General features: G+C 38.7%; 2 protein-coding genes across 2 annotated transcripts in view; both read right to left on the bottom strand.

Moving 5' to 3' along the window:
- Positions 1–7,600: 7,600 nt before the first annotated feature.
- LOC108888239 (arachidonate 12-lipoxygenase, 12R-type) lies at positions 7,601–14,843 on the bottom strand. The gene is made up of 15 exons (XM_018684143.2): positions 14,698–14,843; positions 14,427–14,598; positions 13,876–14,080; positions 13,640–13,721; positions 13,254–13,376; positions 13,051–13,154; positions 12,541–12,707; positions 12,291–12,434; positions 11,883–12,086; positions 11,594–11,680; positions 11,321–11,490; positions 9,343–9,464; positions 9,139–9,239; positions 8,545–8,715; positions 7,601–8,444 (listed from the first exon to the last, which is right to left on the bottom strand). The coding sequence occupies exons 2-15, from the start codon at positions 14,577–14,579 to the stop codon at positions 8,265–8,267; spliced, it is 2,013 nt and encodes a 670-aa protein (XP_018539659.1). The 5' UTR covers positions 14,580–14,598; positions 14,698–14,843; the 3' UTR covers positions 7,601–8,264.
- Positions 14,844–15,037: 194 nt separating this feature from the next.
- tbck (TBC1 domain containing kinase) overlaps positions 15,038–26,087 on the bottom strand; it is a 39,550-nt gene continuing 28,500 nt past the window's right edge. Inside the window, exons 24-26 of the mRNA XM_018684142.2 lie at positions 23,978–24,141; positions 21,124–21,283; positions 15,038–15,574 (exon numbers count right to left, since the gene is read on the bottom strand). Coding sequence (XP_018539658.1) covers positions 15,464–15,574; positions 21,124–21,283; positions 23,978–24,141 — 435 coding nt within the window. The 3' untranslated portion in view covers positions 15,038–15,463. The remainder of the gene's footprint in view (positions 15,575–21,123; positions 21,284–23,977; positions 24,142–26,087) is intronic.

Raw genomic sequence — 26,087 nt, 5'->3', positions numbered from 1 at the left:
TTATATTACTGACCTTGACTGCAGTAGTTTACTGGATAAAAACAATCAAACAGGCCATTGTTCTGAAAGTGAGGTTGCCTGTGAACCTGGTAACGATGCCCTCCAGTTACTTCCCTCTGAACGTGGTCCAAAACGTCCAGAAGCTGATTGACTGTTCTGCTCGCTCTGTTTCGACCCTGACCCCAACCTGAGGAGAAAAAGGAAAGATGGAGTTTTCTGAAACAAAGTCATCCATTCTCACTGTCACACATCTCTAACTATACTACTAATAATATTTCTAATACTCTTTCTTAACTGTCAAAACATTACAACAAAAAACTCTTGCAAGTGCACAACTACATTCATTATGCAGAGGGAGAACCACACAGGTTACATAAATAAAATCCAAGCAGCTACACCAACACAGTCACTTTCTATCTGTTTCTAAACTCACTGTGGTATGAGGATGACAGCTATTGTGTTGGGAGACATTTTTTAGGACTTACTTGATTTGATATCAGACAAATAACCTGATCATAGTAGCATGCTTATGGCTTCAAGTCAATATACCACAAAGTGCACATTTTTTATTCTGTTCTAAAGCACGCCACAGAGCTTTACCTTCAAGGCATTTCTTGCTTTCTTTTCGCTACAATATGAAAGTCAATTTACACAGACCTCAGAGTTTTCATGGATAGGTAATCTATTATAATCTGGTTTTATTATTGACAAAGTCATATTATCACTGCATGGTAGCACAGGTGGAAGTTTATAAATGATTGAGATAACAGAGAGTAGAAAAGGTGAAATGAGACAAAGAAATGTGTGCCAGCACAGTATGAGACTATTACGCTCAGTTATGTTGAGTCAACCAGTGTAGGAGAGTTTAAGCTTTGAAACTTTGGTATCTGATCTGTTCATACAGTTCTTCTGATAAAAAATTCACCAGCAACAAGACTGAGCAAGCAGACTAAATTTGTGGATTGTTAAATTTGCTCACTTCTAACACAGCAGTGTTTGTGTAAAGCAAAGCTTTGCATTATATCAGATTGGTGTTGAGCAGAGTTGTGTTTTGCATACAGATGTTTGAAATTTATTGCGTTTGCCCAGTGGTAAAGATGCCCATGAGAAGATTTAGACAATCACAGTGTAAGGGCAATATAAAAAGTCATCGCTGGAAAGTTGAAAGACTAATTGGGCTAATTAAGATTCCCTCAAGAGGACAACAACCCTGTGGAGAGAAAGCGATGCTTAATTAGCAAACTGTCCATAGTCTGAGTCAGGAAGGAGGTCAAATCTTCAATCACTGTGATATTCAAATGGCCACACAGGGTTCATGTATGTGTATGAGACTTCCAGACTTTTGTTTCTGGTTTTGATCACTGTACTTACATTTTCATGTTCTCCTCCTCCCCCAGAGTCCTTTATCAGCCTGCAGGAATCTCCTCACAGAAATGTTCCTCTGGGTACTCACTGAGAGGGACCTGACAAAATGTAACAAGGCAGGACTAACATTATTACATGTGTATGTTTTTCTTTTCTAACATAAGGCTTCAATAAAAGTGCAGTTTCAAAAATATGCAGAGATTCAGTTCCAAGAAGAAACCATGCTGACATTTTCAAGATAAAATCAGACAATATGTCAACTGAGATTTTATTTCACTGAAATTGCTGGAGAACATATATTCTCCAAACATTAGTAAGATAGATGTAATTTTTTTTATCAACATTTTTGAGGACTTACAAAGTCAGACGACAGCTCGTTTAATAGCCACACATGTGAACCAGCGCCAGGGAAGGTCTGCAGCATCGTAGCCTTGCTCACTGTCCCCTTTGCAGTTGGTAGAGGATGTTGCAGTGTTGGGCGTCCAGCTACCATAGTTATACTGCAAGTCACTGACAAAGATTAAAAATATTAAGAGGAATTATAAAACCATGAGATGGAAATTTCATGAGTATTATTTGTAATTCAAAATTTTAATTTAAGTCCTCTGGGGCATAAGATCTGTGTCATAATTCAAGTTAAATAAAGACTTCCTCACAAAGATATAAAGAAAACTGGATGGTAACAGTTTTTTACTCACTGAACGAAGTACCCAGTAGGTAACATTGATGTACCTATCCAACTCCACAACAGTGCAAAAACTTTGAGGGATTCTTGAGAAACAGCAAGTATTAATATATTTATATCCAAAAAATGTATTATGCAGAGTAATTGTAATAAAAAATATGTGTTTTTGTGATTAATGAACATCAGATTGTTTTTAAACACAAGGGAATTCAAGCTCAAAAATGTCCTGAATCCACCTCAGAATTCAGTTCAGAGTCTTGGCAAATCTCAGCATCACTCTTGCAGTGATTCCTTCACAAACCTTTCAGAGAAGTACAACTCTTCTTAAATTAGATATTTTAAATGACAACATCGGGACAAATTCTAATCAGGTTTTAGACCACCACACTGCGGCTCGTTCAGGAGTATCAGATATATTGTTAGGCTTTTTCTACAATGTTATATTATTACTTTGACATCCTTCAGGAACACTCATGTCACATAGCAAATGAAAGAGGCGATACAGTTTGACTTGGCATCTACTCTGTGAGACGCTGCCTGCTGCAGCAACAGAGATATCAGCATGAAATACATAGAAACATGAAGGATAACATGCAGGAAGCCTTGTAAATAACCCCCACAAAACAAACCCAACATGGGTGTTGGGGTTAGAGTAATATTGTGTTTATTTAAAAAAACAAGCCACTGTTTCTTCTTGGTGTTTTAGTTTTTTTTCTGTTTTGTAAAGGAAGCTTGTTTATTGTGCTGCTTCTCACTTCCCTTTTCTCACTTACTTTCCAAACATCCTTTTCTTCTGGAAAGGTGAAGGCAGAGAAGTCAGTCCCTGCAGAGCTGTCTACCTACTACATTTCAAAACAGCCCACAGAACTTGGCTCAGTTCACTTCTGTGTTCCCTTAATATGTAAAACACATCACTTCCTGGGCACCGAGAAGACTTTCTGACACTAGTTGTGCCTGACACAGGGGACAGGAATGAACCAAACCAGGGTATTAGCATTATTATTAGGTATAGGGCAGGAAATAGAGCAATACTTGTTATTACTGTGCGGGTGAATTTTCTGCATTATGATGCATTATGACAAGAAAGCTACACATGAAGCCAAGAGTAGTTATGAATTTATTTAATTAGGTGTTAAGAAATATATACATACATATATGTGTGTATATATATATATATATATATATATATATATATTGTTTTTGTACTGAACACCTCAAGAGTACACACACTCTTGTAACAGCCATTTTACACCACTAAAACAACCATTATCTTAAAGGACAAGACACTAAACTGTGGCATAGCTAAGTATAAAGCCATATATTACATTAATTTGGCAGTCTTTTGTCTGCTTACAATAAGTGCTTCCATTGCATCTACCCAGCGAGCTTTGCAGGGGAAAGTGCCTATAATACTTGTGGATGAAATCCCAAAGCATGAGTCCATCATTCCTGTAGCAAACATTTGGCACAGCCTCCACATGAGGACAATGATCTCTTCAGGAGATCGGAGGCTGCAAACTATAGGGACCAGTCAAATAAGTAAATTATTAATTCATCAGTTAGAAAATGTATTAATAATTTGGTAATAGCCAACCTGTGTGAAAACTGTATTCTTTGGTATGAGCTGCTATATATATATATATATATATATATATATATATATATATGTGTGTGTGTGTGTGTGTGTGTGTGTGTGTGTGTGTATTCATGCTTATAGTGCTGGGGAAAAAGGGGCGTTGATTTATCAATCAGCTGCACAAAAGCTGTCAAATAGCATGTGCAATTTCATAACTTGGTAACAATAAACCTGCTGTGTTTGACAGTATGTATGTAAGCTGTGAGTCAGACCAAGTCTTTCACTTAAATGTTCATGACTCACCCATCTCTGAAACAACCACCACTAAACTTTTGTAAAACATTTGTGAGGGAAACTACGCATGTCAACTGAAGTTTATCTAAATCCATACAGGGAACACTACAGAGCTCACTATACCATAAAACCAAATGAATAGCAGATATCCAGTGGTATCATTTTCACTATTCAAAACAAAATATGAGAAGTAGTCCACTCTACAAATGTCCCTGATTTAATATGACTGAGAGAGTCCACATGGTGGTGCTATAAAGAAAAGTTTAATGTTGAGGCCATAAACCCATAGCCCTTTATTCAATAAACAAACTCAGTCAAACCAGCTTTATCTGGTACTAAATCTCAAAAGTGTCCTCCACTGATATTCATATTGGATGCATGCTGTTACATTAATGTTCAGCTCAGAATATTGTGTAAATTTTTCTCACCTGAGAGGGACTTAGCATCAACTCATCAGGTGTTTTTGGAGCAGTACTGTTTCTTCCCACTGATGGCGTTTAGTTTCACTCCATCCAGGCTCTTGTAGTCACACAGGAACATGCTGCCTTTCTGTTTGACATTTTAGAGCAAATTATAATCTTGTGCATTTTAGTGAGGATGATAATTGAAGTGTAACAGACCAGTCACACGTTAAAGAAGTTAGAATATTGACATCGACTTTTCTGAAGACAGCCGCTGACGGAATTTGACCTTTTTTTAATGATTTAAACTCTGATATTTTTTTTTTTCCAAAAATGAATCTTTAATCACTTAAAAATAAGAGGAAGAAAACCAAGTTGAGCATTTGCTTGATCCAACACACTGCAGTTTTACTGTCCACTGTCTGTCCATACAAAAGCACTGCAGTGTTATTATTATATATAACTAAGAGTGGTTTAAAGTCAGCTTAATCATTAATTTAACTAGTATACTGTCCCAGAAACATACCTACATTTCTCCAGTCAAGCAGCTCCGACCGCAGAGGAACACAGTGTCATGAGTTACTGGGGAGTTCTTGGGCAGGACTGTACAACATCAGATCAGCATGGAGTCAACACTGTTCACACACTGATCGCCAAAAAACACATTGTTGGACATACTCTGGAAAGAAAGCAGAGTTTTATCACTTGCACTACTTCTTGAATTACAGGACATATGATTAGGTTAGTAAAACAGATTTTTTGATGTTTCAGTGTCTTGCATCAGAGTTGTACCTAATATAATATGAAGTACTGTATCTGTATGTCTGTTGTTTTGTGGGAGAAGACTGGTATTAGAATTTGATTTACAAAAAATAAAAAACACTTGCACAACAATGTTTTTTGATTGTATTAGGTTGAATGAAGTGAACTACTGTCTGAAAAAATTTGAGGACCTCACCCAGTTGATGCACTGTAGATTAATTCTGCAGTCTTGGTGAAGGGGAAGCGGACCTCACAAGGTAGAGAAAACCTGTCTGACATACAGTGAGGTAGTCCTTCTTCATACACATACCAGCTGGGAAAAATAGAACCAACTGGTGAAGGACAGAAATTAAAAATTATGCCTTCAGTGTGAGTACAGTTTAATATTTGAATAAACTATATTTTGTTACAAAACATAAATGATCTAGAGATGAGACTAAGATTGAAATTAGCCATAAATTACAGAAAGCAAGGCAGTGTCACTAACTTAACAATATTATGGGTTTGGTTCCAGGGGGATATTATTATACATGAATTCACAGCTCTGCTCTCACCTACAGCTGCTCCTTCTCTCTACTGTACTTGCCAAGATGATGATTGGCATCAAAGACTCTTGGAGCTGAGAAAAAAATGATTAAGTGATTAATAATCTGCTCTCTTCAGTTCGTATACATGCAAACAGTCCAATGTACTGTAAAACAAACCTGTCCCTTCTCTAAAACAGGGAACCTCTCTGCCAGCGATCCAGTGGTAGATGGAAGACTTGTAGGTGTTTCTCTCTGGGGACTTTACTAGGAGTCCTCTGGGAACAGTGGGAGAGGCTTTTTGTCAACCTCAATCAGTACCAGCTTCCCAGGGGAGGCAGGGCAGGACACAGAATATTAAAACTCCTGCAACAGACAATGAAAAGGTGAGAGAAGCTCTGTGTCCTGTTTGTGGTCAGATGAACAGCCTGTGGTACAAACATAGGCACAGTTACAAATTGCAAATATAATTCTGTTAGAATTAAATCAATTATTTTGCACCTGAGGTGGTATTTATGCAGATCAGGGCAGTGAATTGCCAGAATAGTGACATCTGTTTATTGCAAACACAAGTGCACACAGAAATTTTGGTGCCACTATTTAGCAAAGACATAAAGAAAAAAACACACACATAAATGTACCACACTCATTTACTTTGACATATATTTTTCATCTGGTACATGTTTTAATTGCTGATCGAAAATAAATAAACATGACTCATCCAGTTTTTATTAACTGATTACTTGATAGACTAAAACCATAGTTTTGGGGAAAAAGTCTTTTGAGAATAACATTAACAGAATTCAGACTAGTTTGAGAAAGAAGTTTTATTTCTCAAAATGTTGTCCTGAATTAATTAGAGATTTTCCTTCTCTCTCTTTTAAGGCTTTTAAAAAAACGAACAAAAACATTGGAGAGGAAAACTGAATACATTTGTGAGTGTGGGTGTTAGAGTGTTACAGTCTTATTTAGGATAATGACCTGTTCTCCAGCAATATAATGACCTATTTGTGCTAAAACATAGCGTATGTTACAGCCTTTAAGAAATATGCAGCATATTTCAACATTAACACAGGGATAATCCACACTCACTGCTCCTGGATAGAGGTTGATAATTGCTTAGGCTGGTACCTTGAGCCAAAGCCAAGCTTGTACCTTAACTTTAAAGGTGAGAGGTCACACTGTCGAAATGACTCAAACTAGACTGACCCTGAAGTGAACAATACTCTGTGCTGTGCAAAGTAGGTCAACAATTACATTGTTCACATTTACAATAAAATGTCAACAATGAAATGTAAAAATCATCTGCTTGCTGGTTGATCTGAACTGTTAGGGGGTAATTTTACATTAGCTCACTAAACAACTGTTACAGAAAAACAGTGGGATCTATTCATTCCTGTGTTAAGACATGAAATGAAGTGTCTAACACTATCATGTATCCATTTTGTAGGCCTCCCAGATCTGCGGGGAGGGGACAGTCTCCCCCCAAAAAACAAACCCGACCTTTACCCTGGGTATTAAGGAGAGATTACTATTGAAAATAGAAAAATACATGCATGAATGTTCTGGCACTGTTAATGTCATCTATTAATATAACTGCCAGGAGCATCTCTTATCTTTGTTTTAGCAAAATGCAGATCCACATTAATTTAATATCTTTATATAAATACTGAATTTGGGCTGTGCTACCTACGCACACTAACCTGTGGTGGGAGATAACTGCAGTTTTACATCAGCCAGTCGTGTGTATCCAGTTGTATGGTTGGACTGGGAGAGCAACGAGGATCCTGTCCCCCATCCACCCAGTACAGAATCCTAAATCCAGATAATACTAAATCAAACATGTTTTTCTCTGTCTTTGATGAGGCTGTTGCTGTGATTATTAAATGACAAATCAGCCACATAAATTTTATTGCACTTTTTTTTTTTTATTTACACACCATCGTGTTTATTTTCATCTCTGTAGCACATACAGTTTATTGGAGACAAAAGCTTGATTGAAAGTTTCTTTTATCAATAAAATGTAAAACTACAATAAAGCATTACACATATTAGTTAGGATATAATTTTCACTGTTTCTCACAAAAACATATTCAGTAACAATGCTCTGTAGAATAACTGACTCTGGATAAAACTGGCCCACATGCAAATCAAACTGTAGATCAATCTCTCAGTGCATTTCCATTACACAACACACATAAAGTACGCACATAGTTTAATAGTTGTTCGAGCAAAAATAACTGATTAATTCATCTTTGTGTTGAAACAGAAAAAAGTAAAACAACAGTCTGATAAACTGCAAATAATGACAAAAGTGTTTTGTTAAAAAAAAACATACATGTCTTTATAAAAGACCTCTCAGTGTGTCCGCTTCACATCTTGTATTTTACATTTTTAAGTTTTTTCCTTTTTTTAATAGCCTGGTATAGACTACAAGTGAACTAAAAAGACTTAAGATGTGGATTATGATTTAAAACTGTAGGTAGAGTTATAATTAAATCAGTGAGGCTGTATATCAGCATACAATGATCACATACCGTTGTTTCTTTTCATTACAGTATCAGTGAAAAACAGTGCATGCAGTTCTTTCCCTGCTCCCTCTTGTTAATGTGAAGTTGAGTTTGGCCAACAGCTGAGGAGGTCACACCCCCTGATATTCAGATGGCCACACTGTTCTCTACCTCCTTCGGATCCATGTATGTGTATGGGACCTCCAGACTCTCGTTTCTGACTTTGATGTCTGCACTTAATACCTCAAGTTCTCCCTGAAAGTCCTTTATCAGCTTGCGGGGAATCTCCTCACTGAAATGGTCCTCTGGGTACATGCCAAGCGGGACCTGATGATCAGTGATACATTAAAAAAGTTGTTTTTTTTCCCACTAACATTTATGCAGTGATATGATTTATGTCATTTTTCACGAAGTCTTGGGTACTTACAAAGTCAGAAGACTGTGAGCTGAGCAGCCACATGGTGGCCATGCCCTGAACTGTTGTGTTGACGTCAGGGAACGTCTGCAGCATCCTGGCCTCGCTTGTTGTCCCCTTTGTGGTTGGTGGAGGGAGTTGTAGGGAGATGGGAGTGTTGGGCATCCAGCCGCCGTAGTCATACTACAATAAGCAAATGATTAATGGATAACTGGTTAATACTTTCTGAAGCATACATCAATCACAAACGTGCTGTTTAATTTCTGATAAAAAATGTCAAACAACAAAAAAAGTTCTTTTAAAAGCAGCACGTTTTCAGTCACACTGCTGATTCAGTTGGTTGCTGGGTCGTCCCACTACTTTGGTCCAGACTGAAATATTTCAACAACAAAAAACTTTTATCTGGTTTCTGAACAAGTACGTGCAAAACTAATAACGTTACCATAAGTCTCAGCTGTTGTTATGCATTATGCTAATTGTCTGCACTGTGAGATTTATTTGGTCAGAGTTCATTCATCTCTCTCCAGTTCCAGTTCTCCAGAAAAATCTCATCTACCTATTCTACAATAACAGCAACATTATAACTGACCATCGCAGTAAACTCACCTGTCCACTGTTCACAGCAGAGTGCTGGCATGAGCAGGTGAAGATCACCATGGTGACAAACTTGATCAGCTCAGGCACAGTGGTAAATCTCTGTGGAATTCCTGAGAATTAGAGAGAACAAACTTCATTAGAAAAAGAGGTAGTCATGTAATTTAACTGACTGAATTAAAGTTTGATTTATGATTGATTTTCTTTAAACCCCACCTGTGTCTGCGTAAGAGAGGAATCCATGTTCAAAAATGTCCAAAATCCAATTCTGCAGCTCAGAGTCTTGCTGGACCTCAGCATCAGTCTTGTAGTAGTAGCTGAGTATTCCCTCCACAAACCTTTGAAAAATGTGGGTAAGTACTGTAAAATAATCCTACTAGAATTATACATTTTTTATAAGAGACTCCTCTGTGAGATCATGAAAAGGTTGCCCCCCTTTAGTAGAGGATCTTAGAGAATGTTCTTTGTAAGAAATTTGAAATGTGAAATGTTTGACAGAGTAGGCCATACAACTCTTAAGGAATAGTTTGCTATACTTATTCACTTTCTTTCCTAGAGTTAGATGAAAGATCAATACCACTTGTGTATCTGTGCATTAAGTATGAAGCTACAGCGAGGTAGCTTAGTTTAGCATGAAGACTGGATGCAGGAGTAAACAGCTATTCTGGCTTGCTTCAGAGTTCAAATATATGTCCACCAGCACCTCTAAATTATAAAAACGTTGTATGTCTTTTTGCAGAAATCTAAAAATGACAAGTTGTGATTTTTACGTGGAATTTCATGCTGCAACTATTTCATGATAAACAGTGACAGTGACTTCCTGGAGTTTCATGGTTTACTGTTAACCTCACAGTGAGAACAAGACTCCAGGATTAAATAATTCAGATATTTCTAATATTTTTCCCACCTCATTTACTTAAACAAAAAAATATTTTTGTTCATTTGCTGCCTTTGTAAAATAGCGAGACTGGAGAGATGACCAGAAATGAAGCAGAGAAAGATGCAACAGAGGTCCTCATCCAGACTTAAACTGGGGACATTGCATATCTTCTGTCATATCTTTCTACATAAACCGTTCACAGAAGATTGCATCATTGCAACTGTGCTAACCAAAAGAACAGAGGAAGGGGGATAGAGGGAGAGGTTACAGTTTAGTAGTTGATACCTTTAGATTACGGATAGAAAACCATACACACGTTTAAGCTTTTCAGAAAGATTGATAAAAGAAACCCTTTACAAGAAACACAACTGAGTCACATAAGAGAACAAACACTAGTTTATGGAGAGGGTGGGATTTAGGCTCTGCCAGCTTGTTGAACATGATCACCAGTGTCAAGGAAAGTTTTAATTGAAAGCAACTGGATTTAGTTGTAGTCTAGAAGACGTTTCACCTCTCATCCAAGAGGCTTCATCAGTTCGTGTTCGCAGCTGACCAGGCTGGGACTGGTCCAACTCTTGGGTTGGACTTTGAGTTGGACCAGATGAGAGGTGAAACGTCTTCTAGACTACAACTAAGTCCAGATGCTTTCGATTAAAACTTTCCTTGAAATAACTATGACCTGGATGAATGAGAATATTCACAGGCATGGTCACCAGTGATCAGTAGTGGTAAAATCAAACCCTCACTCCACAGAAAAAGTCTGACTAAATAATATGTTGGTAATGAATTGGCAGCTCAATCTGAGTATCAGTCTAGGCTCTTGTTGTGGAGTCGGATGGCTCAGACAGGCAGACAGGCATCATTTACGTGGTGGAGCACAATTTCTGAGTGAACTCAATGGAATAAAATTTAGCCTCTAATCCTACATTTGTATTTTCAGGTTGCTTTCCTGTGGGGATTGGTGCTCCCTGCTGGAGCAATCTCATCAACACAGATGTGTTGCCTTTGTGCCGGCCAGCTAATCTGTCCTGTCCTCATTACCATCACTTCAGCTGAGGAAAACACATGATTCAGTTGTTTGCTTGGTTTCCAGCACTAGTTATGTTCATCGACAGTTTTTCCCTGCAAGTGGAAATGGAAAGCAAATCCTATACACGGCTGATGCCAGCCATGACCCTAACCCTCATCTGAGGCACACACACTGTGGAAGCCATGTTTTTTTTTTTTTCACTATCGTGTAAATGTATTCTAACTAACCCTAACAAGGTGTAAGTCTTTATACTTATAATGCAGAATGGTAACAGCCTATAATACCTGTGGATGATATCCCAAAGCTGGAGTCCATCATCCCTGTAGTAGAAGTTTGGTACATCCTCCACTCCACGCTCAGCAATGTCTTCGGGTATGCAGAGAGAGCTGTAGGTCATCGAGGACAGCGACCTCTTCAGGATGGTGATCATTGCCTCTCCACCAGAAGCTGAAAACTAGGGAACAGTCAAATATGAAATGAATATAGAGACAGATAGTGCTCATGATATTAAAAGATATGTTGCTGATGGTCTACTGAGTGTGGTGGTCTTTTTGTACCTGTGTGAAAACTCCAGTCTTAGATATCAGAAGAAGGCGAGCTAAGAAGTTGATCTGCAGGGTGTAGCGAGTGTGAGGTATGAGGAGCTGAGGGAGTGAGGGAAGTCTGTTAGCAACATTATCACTTGTTAACAAAGTCAGAAATCTTGATGCTTCTGTAAAACTGAGAAGTGTGGAATACTTTCAAATATATATACACCAAAACATTATAGTTCATCAACCTGGACAGACAGACAAATCATCAAGTTGAAAAACTTTTAATAAGTTTGTCAGTCTCCCACTCAGTTACCTTGTACAATGGATGCACCATGGGCACGTTGCGCAGCAGTGACACAGCGAAAGCTTCAGCCAGCAGGTGAGTACGCAGCAGGTGAACGTTGAGTTGATGCTCGCTGAAATCTGCACTTCTCACAAAAATCTTGGCCATCAACCAGTCGTACTCAGAATCAGTGGGGAAAAAGATTGGATTGTCTTTGGCTGGAGTCTGCTTCAGCTACAGGATGAAATACAGGGATTTGGTTAATTTAATCCAATCGATCCAAAACCGGCAGAGAGAATTCAAAACAGCTGCGGTAGCTGCTACTTGCAAAGATCCAGTGTCTTGCATGAAAACACCTTTAGCAGCAAAAACCACATCGATCAATCAATACTTTAATTTACAGCTGTAGTATCAGCCACATTTGAGTGACAGTCTCACCTGAATAGCAATTGGCATCAAGTTATCATCAGGTGTTTTGTGGAGCAGGACGAGAGGAGCCATCAGGTACTGCTTCTTCCCATTAATGGTGTTTCCTTGCAGTCCATCCAAATGCTTGTAGTCACACAAGAATATGTTTCCTTTCTGTTGGACATTTCAGCAAAGTGAAAGTGTAAAGACAATAAAACATGGTTTTATTACTAAGATAAAATAGTTACAAGGAAATCTTCAGTCAGCATGAGACAATCACCTTCATTTCTTCTGTCAAGCTGCTCTCACCACGGAGAAAGACCATGTCATCAGTGACAGGAAAGTTGTCAGGGAGGACTGTGCAGCGTCGGATCAATATGGGGTTGACCCCGTTTAGAAACTGGTAGCCGAAAAAAGCATCCTCCCTCCAATGTTCCTGTACGTAGTCTGCAAGAAGAACAGAGTTGGACTTCACTGAGTTTCAAACTAAACTTTAGGTCAGACAATCTCACTCTGTTTTTAGCTTATTTGTGCAATACATGTGACACAGGGGAATGGGAAACAATGTATTACACAGACTTCAGAGTCTTGATTTTAAGCAGTTTACTAAAGTTATTAGTTTTCTCATGAGGAGAGTCTTGAATTACAATCTACATGTTTTGACACATTTCCTTCTCTGTCTACTCACTCTATTCCGTGAAATCTGAGCAGCATAATAGAGTACAGTAAAATACTCAGATTATGCACACAGCATCAAGTATCCCATTAACTTATCATGATGGCACAGTACCTGATATGTCCGTCCGTTTGCAGAAGAACACCCGATTGATAGACTCAATATCAGGCCACCTCTCCTTGCATTCATCCAGTCCCTTCAGTTTCAGCTCTGTCAGCCTAGAAAATAAAAACCGAGTCATTTATTAGAATCATTTTGATAAGCAGGTAGGTAAATAGATAAACAGACAGATATCTGACAGAATTTGAGGACTTTACGCTGAGGATGCAGTGAAGAGAAACTCTGTGGTCTTGGTGAAGGAGAACCGGACCTCACAAGGGAGAGAAAGAGGGTCTTCTGTCTTTATGCAGTGAGGTATTCCCTCTGCATAGACATTCCAGCTGGGAAAAAATAGAGGAAAGAAGAGTCGTGAAGAACATACCAGTGTATCTGTAGTTTTAATGTAGAGCACAGAAGTATTCATGTATTTTGCAACACTTGTTATAGTGTAATGCATTTTAATAAACCTGGGCAGGTGTAACTGTGTCATATGGTGGTTAATTTATCATTATATATCATGAATATTTCCAACCAAAGGTGGAAGAGTTTTTGATCCACGTTGGCTTTGGGTTGTGTAAGATTTGTAAAAGCTGTGATCTCTCACCGATAGTTTTGCGCTCGCTCCTTCAGCTCTTGCTGTCGAGCGTACCTGCCAAGATGATGGTTGTCTTCAAAGACTTTCAGAGCTTAAAAGAAAAACAAGAACCACAGGTTTCAAATCGCTGATATATATACAGTATGTTAACATGAATTTGAACAGGTCTCCTCGTGTTCTGGCTTGCAGAAGTTGTCTTTCTGTTTTCTGTGGTCAGTGAACAGCAGACAGGATGTCAGACGAACCTGTTGCTTCTCTGAAGCGGTGAACCTCACTGTCAGTGATCCAGCGGTAGATGGGGAAGTGGTAGGTGTCTCCCTCAGGGGATTTCACCTCCACCTTGGCAGGGAACCAAGAGTCTTTGGGGAACAGTGGGACGGACTTTTTGTCAAGCTCAATCAGAACCAGCTTTCCAAGAGACTTAGAGCAGCACACACTAAAATGAGACACCTGGAGTAATGACAGAAATAGTTTAGAAAACATTTATGCATGACAAGGATTTGGTAACAAAGAACTGAGTTGTAACATCCAAACAATTAGCACAGAATTACTGAAAAGAAGAAGGGACAAAAATAAAACATGCAAGATGATGGGGCCTGAACAGAACACTAATATTGTGAGGCTCATTATGGGGATTTTTGGTTGGTTGCAGAGCTGCACACATCCTGTCACAGCACAAGTGTGAATTGGCGAAGGTTTACATCAGCCTCTCTAAACTGGTATTAAATGTGTCTACAGGCAAAGCTGAGGAAGCGTACTAAACATTTAAACATAGAGAGGAATATTCCAAACTCACTGCTCCTCTGAAGAAGGTTGCAGCTCCTTTGAGGCTGGCGAGCCACTGGCGATTGCTCTCCCCATCTGTGCCCACCAGCTTAATGAAGACATTGTTAAAAGTGGTGGCAGCGGTGAGATCAGTGGTGTATACTGTCACTGTATAACACACCATTTTCAGACTGGTAAGAATCCTGAAAGGGAAAGAATAACAACAACCAGTCTCAGCACTGATTCAATCAACAACTAATACTGAATGTGTTTGACTTATTTCAAAAAAGCATGTGTCTTACCTAAGTCAATGCGAACAAGAAGTTTCTTTGATCGGAAATTACCACCGACCTCTCTTTTTATGCATCCACTTTTGTGGGAGTGTCCAGTCTGTAGCAATAGTCATCTCTGATGATGGAATGTAGGACATGTATGAACAAACACTGTGTTGGACAAACATCTGTTTGCTATTAAATATGAAACCAGCACAGTCCAACTAGTTCATATTGAATGGTAAAACAACAAAACTTTCACCTACACTGTTTTTTTTATTATAAACAAAATGATAGAAAGTCATTTACACAGCACGTGCATACAGCAGAACACAGAGAGAATTCAGTCATTTGTCAACAAGGTAAAATGTAAATTCACAAAAAGTTATTTTTATTGTTTCTCACATAAACACATAAACATTTAATAAACTTCCCCAGATGAACTGGCTCAGAACAGACAGACTATATTGGACACAGATAGCTTAGTTTATCAGTGCAAAGCTACAACAACACAGAGCAGTTGTTCCAGGAAAATTCAAATGATTCATTCATTCTTGTTTTGAAAAAGAAAATTACAAAAAAACAATCAGCTTGTAAGTTTATATGGCAATGAATATAAACCAGGTTAACAAGGGAATAATTTCATAATTTCAATTATTTCAATGCAGTTAGTCATTGTGCACCACAGTTTAATCAGAATGTGTAAGTATAATAATGACACTTCAGTATCAGCCCAGAATGAAATATACAGTCCTTCCACTCGTCCCTTTAGTTACTGTAAGTGGGTGGATCAGGCTCAGATCTGAGGGGAGGGGACAGTCAGGATACCGGTGGGCTTCAGCTTGTTGATCCCTCCATCCAGGATACAAACCCGTGGGAAATTGACTTTGACCATGTGTGCTGCAAACTGGGAAGAAATTACGAAGAGAGAAAGACATTCATTTTTCCCACCCCTTTGGATTTTCCAAACACACCACTCATAACATGATCCGACTCCAACATTGTTCTGTGTGACCCATGAGTTAATGTTCCTGAAGTTGCCCTACTTGAGAAATAACATTTTCACGCAACAGCAACCCTTCAGCGATTAGGAAACACCTTGATGTAATACGTGTTCTGCATTATGTAATCTGTCAGGTAATGAGTGTTGACATAGGAAAATAAATGAGGAAGTAGTAAAGGTGAATAAATGATTTTGAAAAAAGGGAAATGTACCTGTCTGGACTGAACATGCCTGCAGGCTCATTAGTCCTAACGCTCATCTTTTGTTCACTCCTTGTTGATGAAATAACTCACAGTGTGAATGCTAGCTGTTCCTCTAATTACTGTGGATATACCCTCCACTGCTGTTCAATAACTACAGACTTGACACTTACCATATTAACTCAACGCCTCTCTGACACAGTCTAAAGAGAAATTAATCATCAGACTGAAACAGCACAATCTAAAAAAATATGAATGAGGTGCATGTTCCTGCAGGGATGTAGTGTTAGACTCAACAGCTTTTGTTTTTGTTGTGACCTTTCATTTGACCTGTGTAACATAAGCCCTGCTGTGATTCTGAGATACAGATGTTGACACTGATGTGTAATTCCACCACAGCAATCTCAGGAAATCTGATTATGAAACCTCTCTTTGGCCAAGATCAGTTATTACAAAACCCCAAACTGTTGATGTCAATACTATTAGTGGAATCATAACTTGATATGGTCATATTATGTCACTGTTTTATGAATGTCTGTTGTCTAAGTGATTCCAAACTAATAATAGTCAAAAATGAATACAACAAATTATTCAAACTTTTATTTTAAACTTGTGGAGACTTTGTGAGACTATGTGACTATGTGAGACATATTGCCTGTAACAGAGGAACCCAGTTAACTGGACTGTACATGGGCTTGACTGATTGTTGGAGCTATGCTGGGAAGTACCCAAGGTCACAGAGCACCCATTTACTTATAAGTGTGAGGAGTTTTGTTCTGCGAAGAGAGGAGGGAAACACAGTCTGTACACACTCACATTGTCCTGAAAAGAAGTCAAATGAACCAAAATATGTGACGTTACCTTTGTGGGTTTGTACATAAGTATATGAATCTTAAAATATGTGCTGCACTGAAAAAAAAGCTTCATATAAATGGCCTATTATTAATGAGTGAAAAGTATTTAGCTTTTAAATAGCTGGAAAAACAGCCATTTTCTTCAGTTCCACATTAGGTTCACCTCTAAATAAGCTTTTTTCCTCTTTTTCTACACTGTCTCTGAGATCTGCAAATGTTTGTGTCGAACAGTCTGCAACTTCAGGTTTTATTTTTCCAGAGTCCAGACTCACATTTTTCTATTTTACAAGACAAAAACTGTAATAGAAAAACCAAAAAAAGGGTTGAAAACCAACATCTCCCTACAATGAAGTGCAAGAACTTATGTGCAAAAATACATCATTCATTCAGTTTAATTTAATTTCAGTCGTGTGTTTATCACCAAGCAACAAAGCGAAAAAAACAAACCCATTTTGTCTGTTGGTGTTGATGTTTTTTTTTGGAGTACAGTTTTAAAATTGCCGATTCAATTAGCTGAAACATCCACATTAAAAAAAAAAGAGCATGAAGAGTCCTTCTTACTGCTGAATGCCAATAGGGTTTAAATGTTAAAGGTTTACAGTAACGCCTGACCACACAGTGAGTGGACTCATTGTTTTACCCCAGAGCTAATGATAATGCCACTGGGGCGGTGCACAGAAATATGTGTGGCATTTAAGCACAATTGAGTCCTTTTATTGACCTTTAATTTCATGACCTGCGTGATTGAAAGATCTGATGAATTACTGGGGTTTATCATAAAACTCAAATGTGGAATTTCAAGTATGATGTTGGTGTGGGGGGTTATGTAGTGTACACCACCATTTTAAACCTCCCAATTATGAATTTCAATTGATTCTATGATGAATAGTCATCAAGTGAAATGGCTGTGTGATGATGAGGATGATGATCAGTTGTCATTCTTAATGCCTCTATGATGCTGATGATGATGAACAATAATTACACTGATTTCTGTGTAAAAAACTCTGATTTTGTACTTCAGCTTCAGCCTCAAGCACAAAAGCCACATTTTGTGGTAGACTGTGACCGTGTGCTGATTACACATGATCCATAAACAGTTTACAAACAGCTAAATGAATACTTCAGTCTCTCTGCAGATGACTCTCTAACAGTTATTTTTTGGAGCTCTTGCACCCAAGTCAGACAGAGGGATCTCGCTGCTGCTGCTGCTTCCTAAAAAATACAGGACTCTCTCCTCAATTAAGGAGAGCTACTTATTTTTTCTCTTTTACTTTCCAACATATGGAAGGAGGACATCTTTTCTAAATTAGGATGTTGCCTGAAGCGATATCCCTGCTGAGTTTTTAAATTTAAGTTTGGGTAATTTATTCCAAAGAGAGCACAAAAGGAGAATTTATAATGATCAATATAGTTCTCTGTTCTGTTACGCTGAAGCGAGCAAAGTTATTTTTGTGCACTGAAATGTCAAAGACAATGATTTATGTAAAATACAGTTTCAGCCCTGGCTAGTGTCCCAGTGTCTTTTAGAAAAAGAAAAAAGATGAAAACACAGTAGGTTTTTATACATCAGACCAATAAACTTACATTACTGAGAACTTAAAAGTTTTTGTTCCCAACCAAGACTAAACCAGAGTAGCTGTATCCTGAGGCAGAACTTTCCTGATTTTTTTTTAACGAGATTTTGTCCAGACTGCTGTGGATTTGAGCAGACAGACATCTGGATGTGTGGGATTAGTGTAAAATCTTTTACGTTAAACAGGCCTACAGCCAGGCCAGTGGCTCTGTGCATTGCTATGAGCTCAATGTTAATGTCAACATGCTGACAATGACAATGCTAACACACTGATGTCTAGCAGGCATAATGCTGAGCATGCTTACCATGATCACCATCTTAAGTTTAGTATGTTGGCATGTTGAAATTAGCTAATTAGCACTGAACACAAAGTACAGCTGAGGCTGATGGGAATATTAACTGAACTGATAACTGATAATGAACTGATAATTATCAGTTTTCCAAATGTTTGGTAATAAACCAAAGTATAGGACAGATTCAAACTCTGATGCCAATTCAATTCATGGCAATTCATCCAACAGTTGTCAAAACCACAAATGTCGACCTCATGGTTTGAGCTAGAGGAAGAGTAGGGGGATCACCAAAATTATGAGGAGACATCATCTGGAAACCATGAATGTATGAATAAAAGTTTGCACCAGCCAATCTTGTTGATGTTGAACTTTGATCTGTTTGCGACGCTGGACAAAAAGTCAGGTGATCATCCAGGTCAAATTCTCATAGAAGCACATCTAGCAGCCAATGGATTATGAAACATGCTGAGAATTGTGAGTAATTTCACATGAAATTGTTGAATTCAGATGAGAACAATTCATAACAATCACTGCTTCAGAAACTCCTGACAAAATGGAACATTTTTTGAAACAGTTGCGTGAGCTCATCAAACACCTTGTGCAGTTCTCCTGTGATACCAGTGAGATCCAGGGGATGAACAGGGGGATGCTAAAGGAGACAATCTGACCCTGAGGGTCAGATTGTCAGGGCAGGCTTTCACTGCCCTGACATGACCTCCCCACCCCCACCACCAAGACACTAACAAGATGTCAGACACCATAGAGAATCCTGGAAAGAGGAGTACAGAGCTAACTTCCTTTGATTTTGATTTTAAAAATATTCCTATATGTTATCTGTTAAGAATATTTGACGTCCTTCAAACTGAGTTGCCGCATTGTTAATGAGTTGTTGTTGTTTTCTCTTTGTAAATGTGTATTTCTATTGGAAAAATTATTCTGTGCCATACCCATGCCTTTTCAGTTCTGAACTAAAGCAGTCTTCAAACATCTTCAGTCCAGAACTGAAGGAGCCTCTTCAAGTATATACAATCAAGTCAAGTTGTCCTTAATTCAGCCCTTCTTGGACAGAGCCATCAGACCCACATATTCTCAGAGTCACTCGCTGAGCAATCATATTGAACTTTGCAGCAGGGTGATTCTCCTCTCATGAGAAAGTACTATTAAGATACATTTGATTAAAATAAGACTAACCAAATAAAATAAAATAAGTAGTAAGTAATTGTTTGAACATATTTGATAGTTATTCAGCAGTCAGTCTCTACCTTTGACGTTCCTGTTTATATTAAGAAAACTTTCTTCAACAGAAATGTAAGAAAAACTTTTACCAATACATAGTTTTGTTTTATGATTTAACTAGATCAACAAACAGCAGCACTTAAATAAGACTACGACAGTCTGCAGCCATAGCAGTGGCTCCGTGAGACTCAGGCACTGTGCTGCTTTGAGATGAGTGCACACTAACATGCTCAGAATGATAATGATGTCATGCTGATGATTAGCGGGTATAATATTTACCACATGCACCATGTTGGATTCTTTTGGCATGTTAGCATGCTAACATTTGCTAATGTTAGCACTACACACAAAGTATAGCTGATGCTGAGGGGAATATCATTAGTTTTACAAGTATTTGGTCATAAACAAAAGTATAGGGCAAACGTAAGCATGGATGCTTCCAACAGTTTTCGAAACATTTCATTCAAAACCACAAATGTCAACCTCATTGTGATGCTAGTGGGAAAGTGGAGAGGCATCACTAGAGTCAGCAGGATTCGTCATCTGGGAACCATGAATCTCTGCAGATAATATCATGACTATTCATTCAGTAGTTGTTTAGATACTTCAGCCTGAACCAAAGTGGTGAACCAACTGACAGACTGACACTGTCATCCCTAAGGCACTGCCAACAGCATGGCTAAAAATGCAACAGTAAAAAGTAAGGGGGTGGCGTGGGGGCGCTGGGGTGTCGGGGGGATTTAGAAGTGCCACAGGGGGTTTTAACAACACCAGGAAATGTAACTTTACCTTTGGTTATCTACACTATACCTGCATTAACTACTGCTCTCTCAATAGTAAAAGTAAAAGTAATTTAAAACAACTTCAAAATATTATAGAAAACTTGATGGAGTATCTCAAGAGATTGATTCACTTTATGTGATTCTGACAAATCATCATCAGCATCATCTGCTAATTTAATGCAAAATTAAACACCAATTTGCATCATGAAAAAATAAAAAAAATAGACAAATAAATAAAAAAGTATGTATATGATAAGATCTTGGTACTGTGGGCTTTATAATCCAAATTTTGGGAAAGAGCAGAAACATTAATGGCCAAAACCTGTAATAGCCATTATTCTTATGTATAATATTTAAAACTCTAAGTAATTTCAGTCCATTGAAATATAAAGGTGCTGTATGCTCAGTCATATGTATTTATATCAGAGAACACTTTCAGAGTCTAAATTGTGTTTATGCTGATGTTCTGTACACAAGTGTATCTGTGGGCTGTGTGTGTGTGGCTGCTCTCTCACCATGGCGGCACTCTTCATGGCGTGGCTGATGACCACAATGACCCGTCCTCTGTAGTTCTGGAGGATTCCTGTTGCAGGACACTGCACCAGCTCACCGTCAGGGCTGAACGCTGCACTGAAGGGAATGTTGATGCTGCCAGAAATATGGCCTCTGCTGAAGCTGGAGGCAGCTGGGTTAAGAAGTACAGCTTTGAACAGATACAGCCTGGGAATACCTGCCTGCCTACCAATGAATGAATTAGGCGCACCTTGTTTTTTTTCCCAGACTCTTACACCTTAACTTTCAGGGGAATCATAATACCCTTGAATGACATGGACACAATAGACAGTAGGAAACTATATCAAGTCAGTTCAGTGATACTCTAATCAGAGTGCTTGTTACTCTGCTTATCCAACTGAATTCCAATGCAAAAAGTATGTAAGACAAGCTTGAAGATAGTAGTGTGGGAAACACAGCTCTGTTAACTGAAAGGACGGACAGAGAGGGAAGATTAAGAGATAAAGGAGATATAATAAGGGAGTCAGCAGGAAAAAAGAAAAGTAAAAAGAAAAAGAAAACTAGAAAAGGACAAGATCATAGTAAGAGCTTTGCAGGAAAAGAAGAGTATCAGCACAGGGACGGTGAACATCCCCAGAGTGGTTTATAATTGAATAATAACTCCAGAGAAAATGAGACTGTCCTATTTCTGAGATGGCAGCTATTGACATTACTGCTACATATTTTAAGACAAGCGAGACAGAGAGACATTTCTACGTTCACTCAAGCACACCAGCTGCAGCAAGAACATACAGAGTCAACGTGTTACACAAGGCAGTGTACAGTATAATCCACTAGCTGACAAATCCTTTTGTGCTACATTTAGCCTTGGAATTACAACAGGCACATACCACTTGCTTTCCTGAAGAGAATATTCGCCAGGCACCTACACAGCTCAATCTAGATTGCCCCGATTTCCCCCCACAAAGGTCTAAATTTAATCCACTTTTTGTGACCGCAGACACCCACAACAGAGCTTTGCCTAAGATCACAATAAAGGTGAACAGGGGTTGCCAAATCCTGTGAAAGTGGTCAAATCCCTTTTGTCCATCTGAGTTAGCCTGAGGAGCCTCTGTCTATCAGGGGGGCTCTGGGGTAGGAATTCAGCTAAAAGAACTGCCATTTTAAAATCCTTACTCTATCCACTAATCCTTATTGATTAATGGCTCTTTAACCTCTTAGACAATTACCATTCCACTGATGAGCTGAGGGGTCAGGCTCACTTCTTCTGCTGCTCTACATTTTTTAATAGGCAGGGTTTTCTTTGCCTTTATACTCCTGGTAGCAAACAGAAACTGTGCATCTGCTAAAGCAAAATTAATTTCTTTATGTAACATTGTAATTTTATGCACACCTACGAAAGAGATGAATAAAGAGGCTATTGGATGTGGCAAGCAGCAGGAATTTTCCTTTTTAATCTAAGGAAGTTGCAGGGAATTTATTTATGGGAGACCTTTCTCATTTGTATTTGTAATTCTCTCATGAAAAAAGAAAAAAGGGAGGAAGAAAAAAATGAAATATATCATGTAAAAGAGGAAGTTATGGCCAGGAGAATGCATTTTACTCAGGTGCACAGGCTAATCTCTGCTGCTTTATGCCTCTGTTTCTCAGACTGGAGGTTGTGTATGTGTGGGTGTGTGGGTGTGTGGATGAGTGGGTGGGTGAGGCAGTCTGGCTCGATACGAAGGGCCAAAAAGAAAGTTGCAGAATCTGGCGGCACATAAATGGAGCAGATCATTCCTCCTGAATCTGCCCCGACTTGCCTTTGATGGGAACCAAACAGTTTCACTCACTGCCTGTGGTTCAGTTCCTGGCACCAGGTCAAGAGGTAAGCAAGCGATCAGAGGCACTGTGGGATAAAGAGAGAGAGAGAGGCCTCCTGCATGCACATGTGCAGCTGTGTCCAAATTTTGTTTCTGTGTGTGCTGTGACCCCTTAACCTGTTTTTGTGCATGAGAGAGAGACTGTGTCCTTACAACAAGCAGCAGTGAAGAACGTGTTGCACCGTCATACACTGTTTTGATATGGACGACAAAAATGAAAATTTAAAGGCTCAACAGCAACAATATGAAGGTAACTGGCTGATTGCACAGTTTTCTGAAAGCTGCCTGTGCAGGATAATATTCAATAAGACTGATTGCGAAGTGAAGCAAAGATCAAGATTTTCCAGGCTGGAGGAAAGCGCAGGAAATGAGGAACTGTCTGTGTAAAGGAGCTCTGTGGTCGTCTCACCTAAACCTGTCACCTGCGCAGCATTAAATGACAGAATTTCCAGACTTTCTCAAAAGTCTATTATTATTAATGTGATGCAGAGCAGATCACCCAGTGAAGGTTTCCTCGACCCGCTGCAATTAATTTACAAGGTAAACTGAGGGGTTGATGGTGGTGTAGCTCTGTTACTTCATTTCTAATTATCCTCAAGCACAAAAACTCAAGCATGGCTCTAATTTAAAGATTTTGAATGAATCATATGTCATCACTGCCAAGCTCCACAAGAACTCAATCAATGCTTTTATTATTTCATTGCAGAATGTATTTTAATGGAATGTACTAATATCCAGATACACCTCCAAGTTCAATCAGACTGAACCACTGAGACACAAAACCACAACGCTCTTTCGACCAAATGTATGACACTAGTCCATATGCCTCTTACAAATCCACCCCCTGTCTGGTTGAAACTGTGCTGTCACATGCTTATGTTGAAAGCGTCAAGTTAGAACAAAGAAAAATTGAGAAATGTGTTTATATGTTGAAATAACTGCTGAAAGGGAGTGACAGATGAATTTCATAGATAGACAGAGATGATAAGGATACTCCTCTTGGCTGCGGATGTCGACAGCAACGATTTTGGGCTTGCCAGCTTTGGTCCGCTTGGTGGGCCCGGTCAATGACAGCTCACAGAGGTCAATTAAGTCCTCAGCCGAGATCCTGGGGGACACTTCTGCTTTCAGGTCACACAGTGCCAGAGGCTCCCGAGACTACAAGAGAGGAAGTCACAGGAGATCACACGAAGAGAGAGGAAATTATAAGACAGGCTTTCAGAGAACTCTCGGAATATAATTTGAATAATGGAATTTGGATAAGTAATCATTGTAAAATGACACAGGAGAGACAGACAGAATAGTGTCAGGTTGGATATTATTGACCAGGAGAAAACCAGGAGACCAGCAATTAGGCGTGAATGTCATCTATGGGAACTAAATCTCTTCTGTAATTAATTATATATTAGACACCATCCTTTAAAGCACTGGGTCCCACTAACTCAGAACAGAATTACATTATGTATCACCATTAAAAAAACAGTATTACACCTGAGAGAGCACCACAGATGACCACAAGTAAAGGCCAGAACATGATCCTTTGCCAGTTTCCACCTGCACTGCCAAACAGGTTCATTAAAGCACTGAGCCAGAGGCATGGCTGCAGGGGACTGAACCCTGGTGAGCAAGTGCTACACCTCGCTCATATGCCCTGAAATCATTTCAAGGATAAAAAACCTAAGATGCCGACAGCTTTTCTCCAAGTCCCTTTGAAAAACAAAACAAACAAACACTAACAAATGTACAGTGGTAATGAGCGGTTATTTAGCAGTGTGGTCCTTATGTTCATTGATATGGAAATTAAATACATGAGAAATGCTAAATATCTTTGAATTTTCAATTTCAGCGCACCGTGTGAAAGCCATTTACAGAACAGAGAAGGGCCAACTGCACGTCAAGTAGGTTAAGTGCCAAAGCTCTGCCATACATGAGATAAAATGTTTGAAAGCAGCTAACTCCACTGGCTAGCTGAACAATCTTCCACCCACCCGACAGTGAAGAAGTCACTGCTGCAGAGCAGAGACGTCCACAGGCCAGAGAGGATTTTTATGTAGTTATTTATTTATTTTTTGGTGGACATTTATTTAATGCAGCAATTTTGTGCACTTGAGCTTGTGCCCTGAAATCCAGGTATTAGTACAGTGTTTTAAAAAAAAAAAAAAAAATTAAACATCCCTCTCCAATGTAATGAATATTTGGCTCTCCTAGTAAAGTTAACCTGCTTATATGGTTCAGAGACTTTTAATACTCCTTATATTACCTAAGTAATTTATCTGTATCTCCATCACAGACTTGAGATATTATAACTTAGACAATAAATGAAGACAACAAATAAATTACTCTTGACAATTGTACAAACCAAATTAGTTTAACATCTGAAACAAACCCTTCAAATTCAGTGTCAGACATTAAGAAAGTTTTTGCTCCTCTAGCCAAAATCACATACTGGTGCTTATTTGACTCTTTCAGTCTTGCATAATCTGACTGCAGGGTTTTACTGAGGTCTGAGTGTGTCTGAACCCCTCCTTTCCTTGTAAAGCTTGACTGTAGACTGTGACAAGAGACATTTAAAGCTGTTACAGCTCTCCTTTCAAATTTTCCCAAACAATGGTGTTTTTGTTTTTGCTTTTAATAAATATTCATAGTCTGATTATTTCCATTGGTATCTGATTTTCATCTGAGATCTCAGCAAAAATATCTGTCTAAAGGACGCAGCTTCACCGTGTTGCATCAACACAAAGTCTGACAGGGATAAGGGGGAGAGATTTGTGCATTGTGTGGTGCACTGTTTTCAACAAACAACTTCATCTGCTCTCTTTTGAATTATCTACAGAGAGCCTGACAATGGTTATTAGAGGCAACATAAGAGAGCACAGTCTTACTGCCAAATGTCACTCACCTTTTTTTTCTTCCAACTTTCAATCTGATGTGTAACTGCTGACGAGTGAATATGTACTAAGTAACCAGAAAAATAAAAACACCTGTACCAATTTGATGCAATACAATAAATCAGCCCTGAAATAATTTAATGTTCAGTTTTTGTTGAGTCTACCATTTGAGCTGTTTGAGTTACAAGTCAGAAATTTAGTACATTCAGTATTCCA

The sequence above is a fragment of the Lates calcarifer genome, linkage group LG5, assembly GCF_001640805.2.
Source record: "Lates calcarifer isolate ASB-BC8 linkage group LG5, TLL_Latcal_v3, whole genome shotgun sequence".
In the NCBI taxonomy this organism is placed as follows: domain Eukaryota; kingdom Metazoa; phylum Chordata; class Actinopteri; family Centropomidae; genus Lates; species Lates calcarifer.
The sequence above is the reverse complement of the archived record's forward strand: the minus strand, read 5'-3'. Positions and strand labels throughout refer to the sequence as shown.

Excerpts from the sequence above, each read along its gene's own strand:
- LOC108888239 (XM_018684143.2), bottom strand. The coding sequence starts at position 14,579 with ATGGTGTGTTATACAGTGACAGTATACACCACTGATCTCACCGCTGCC. Across the intron at positions 13,722-13,875 it reads CCGCTTCAGAGAAGCAACAG|CTCTGAAAGTCTTTGAAGAC; the intron begins GTTCGTCTGACA and ends TTTTCTTTTAAG. Across the intron at positions 9,240-9,342 it reads CCTCTCTTACGCAGACACAG|GAATTCCACAGAGATTTACC; the intron begins GTGGGGTTTAAA and ends TCTAATTCTCAG.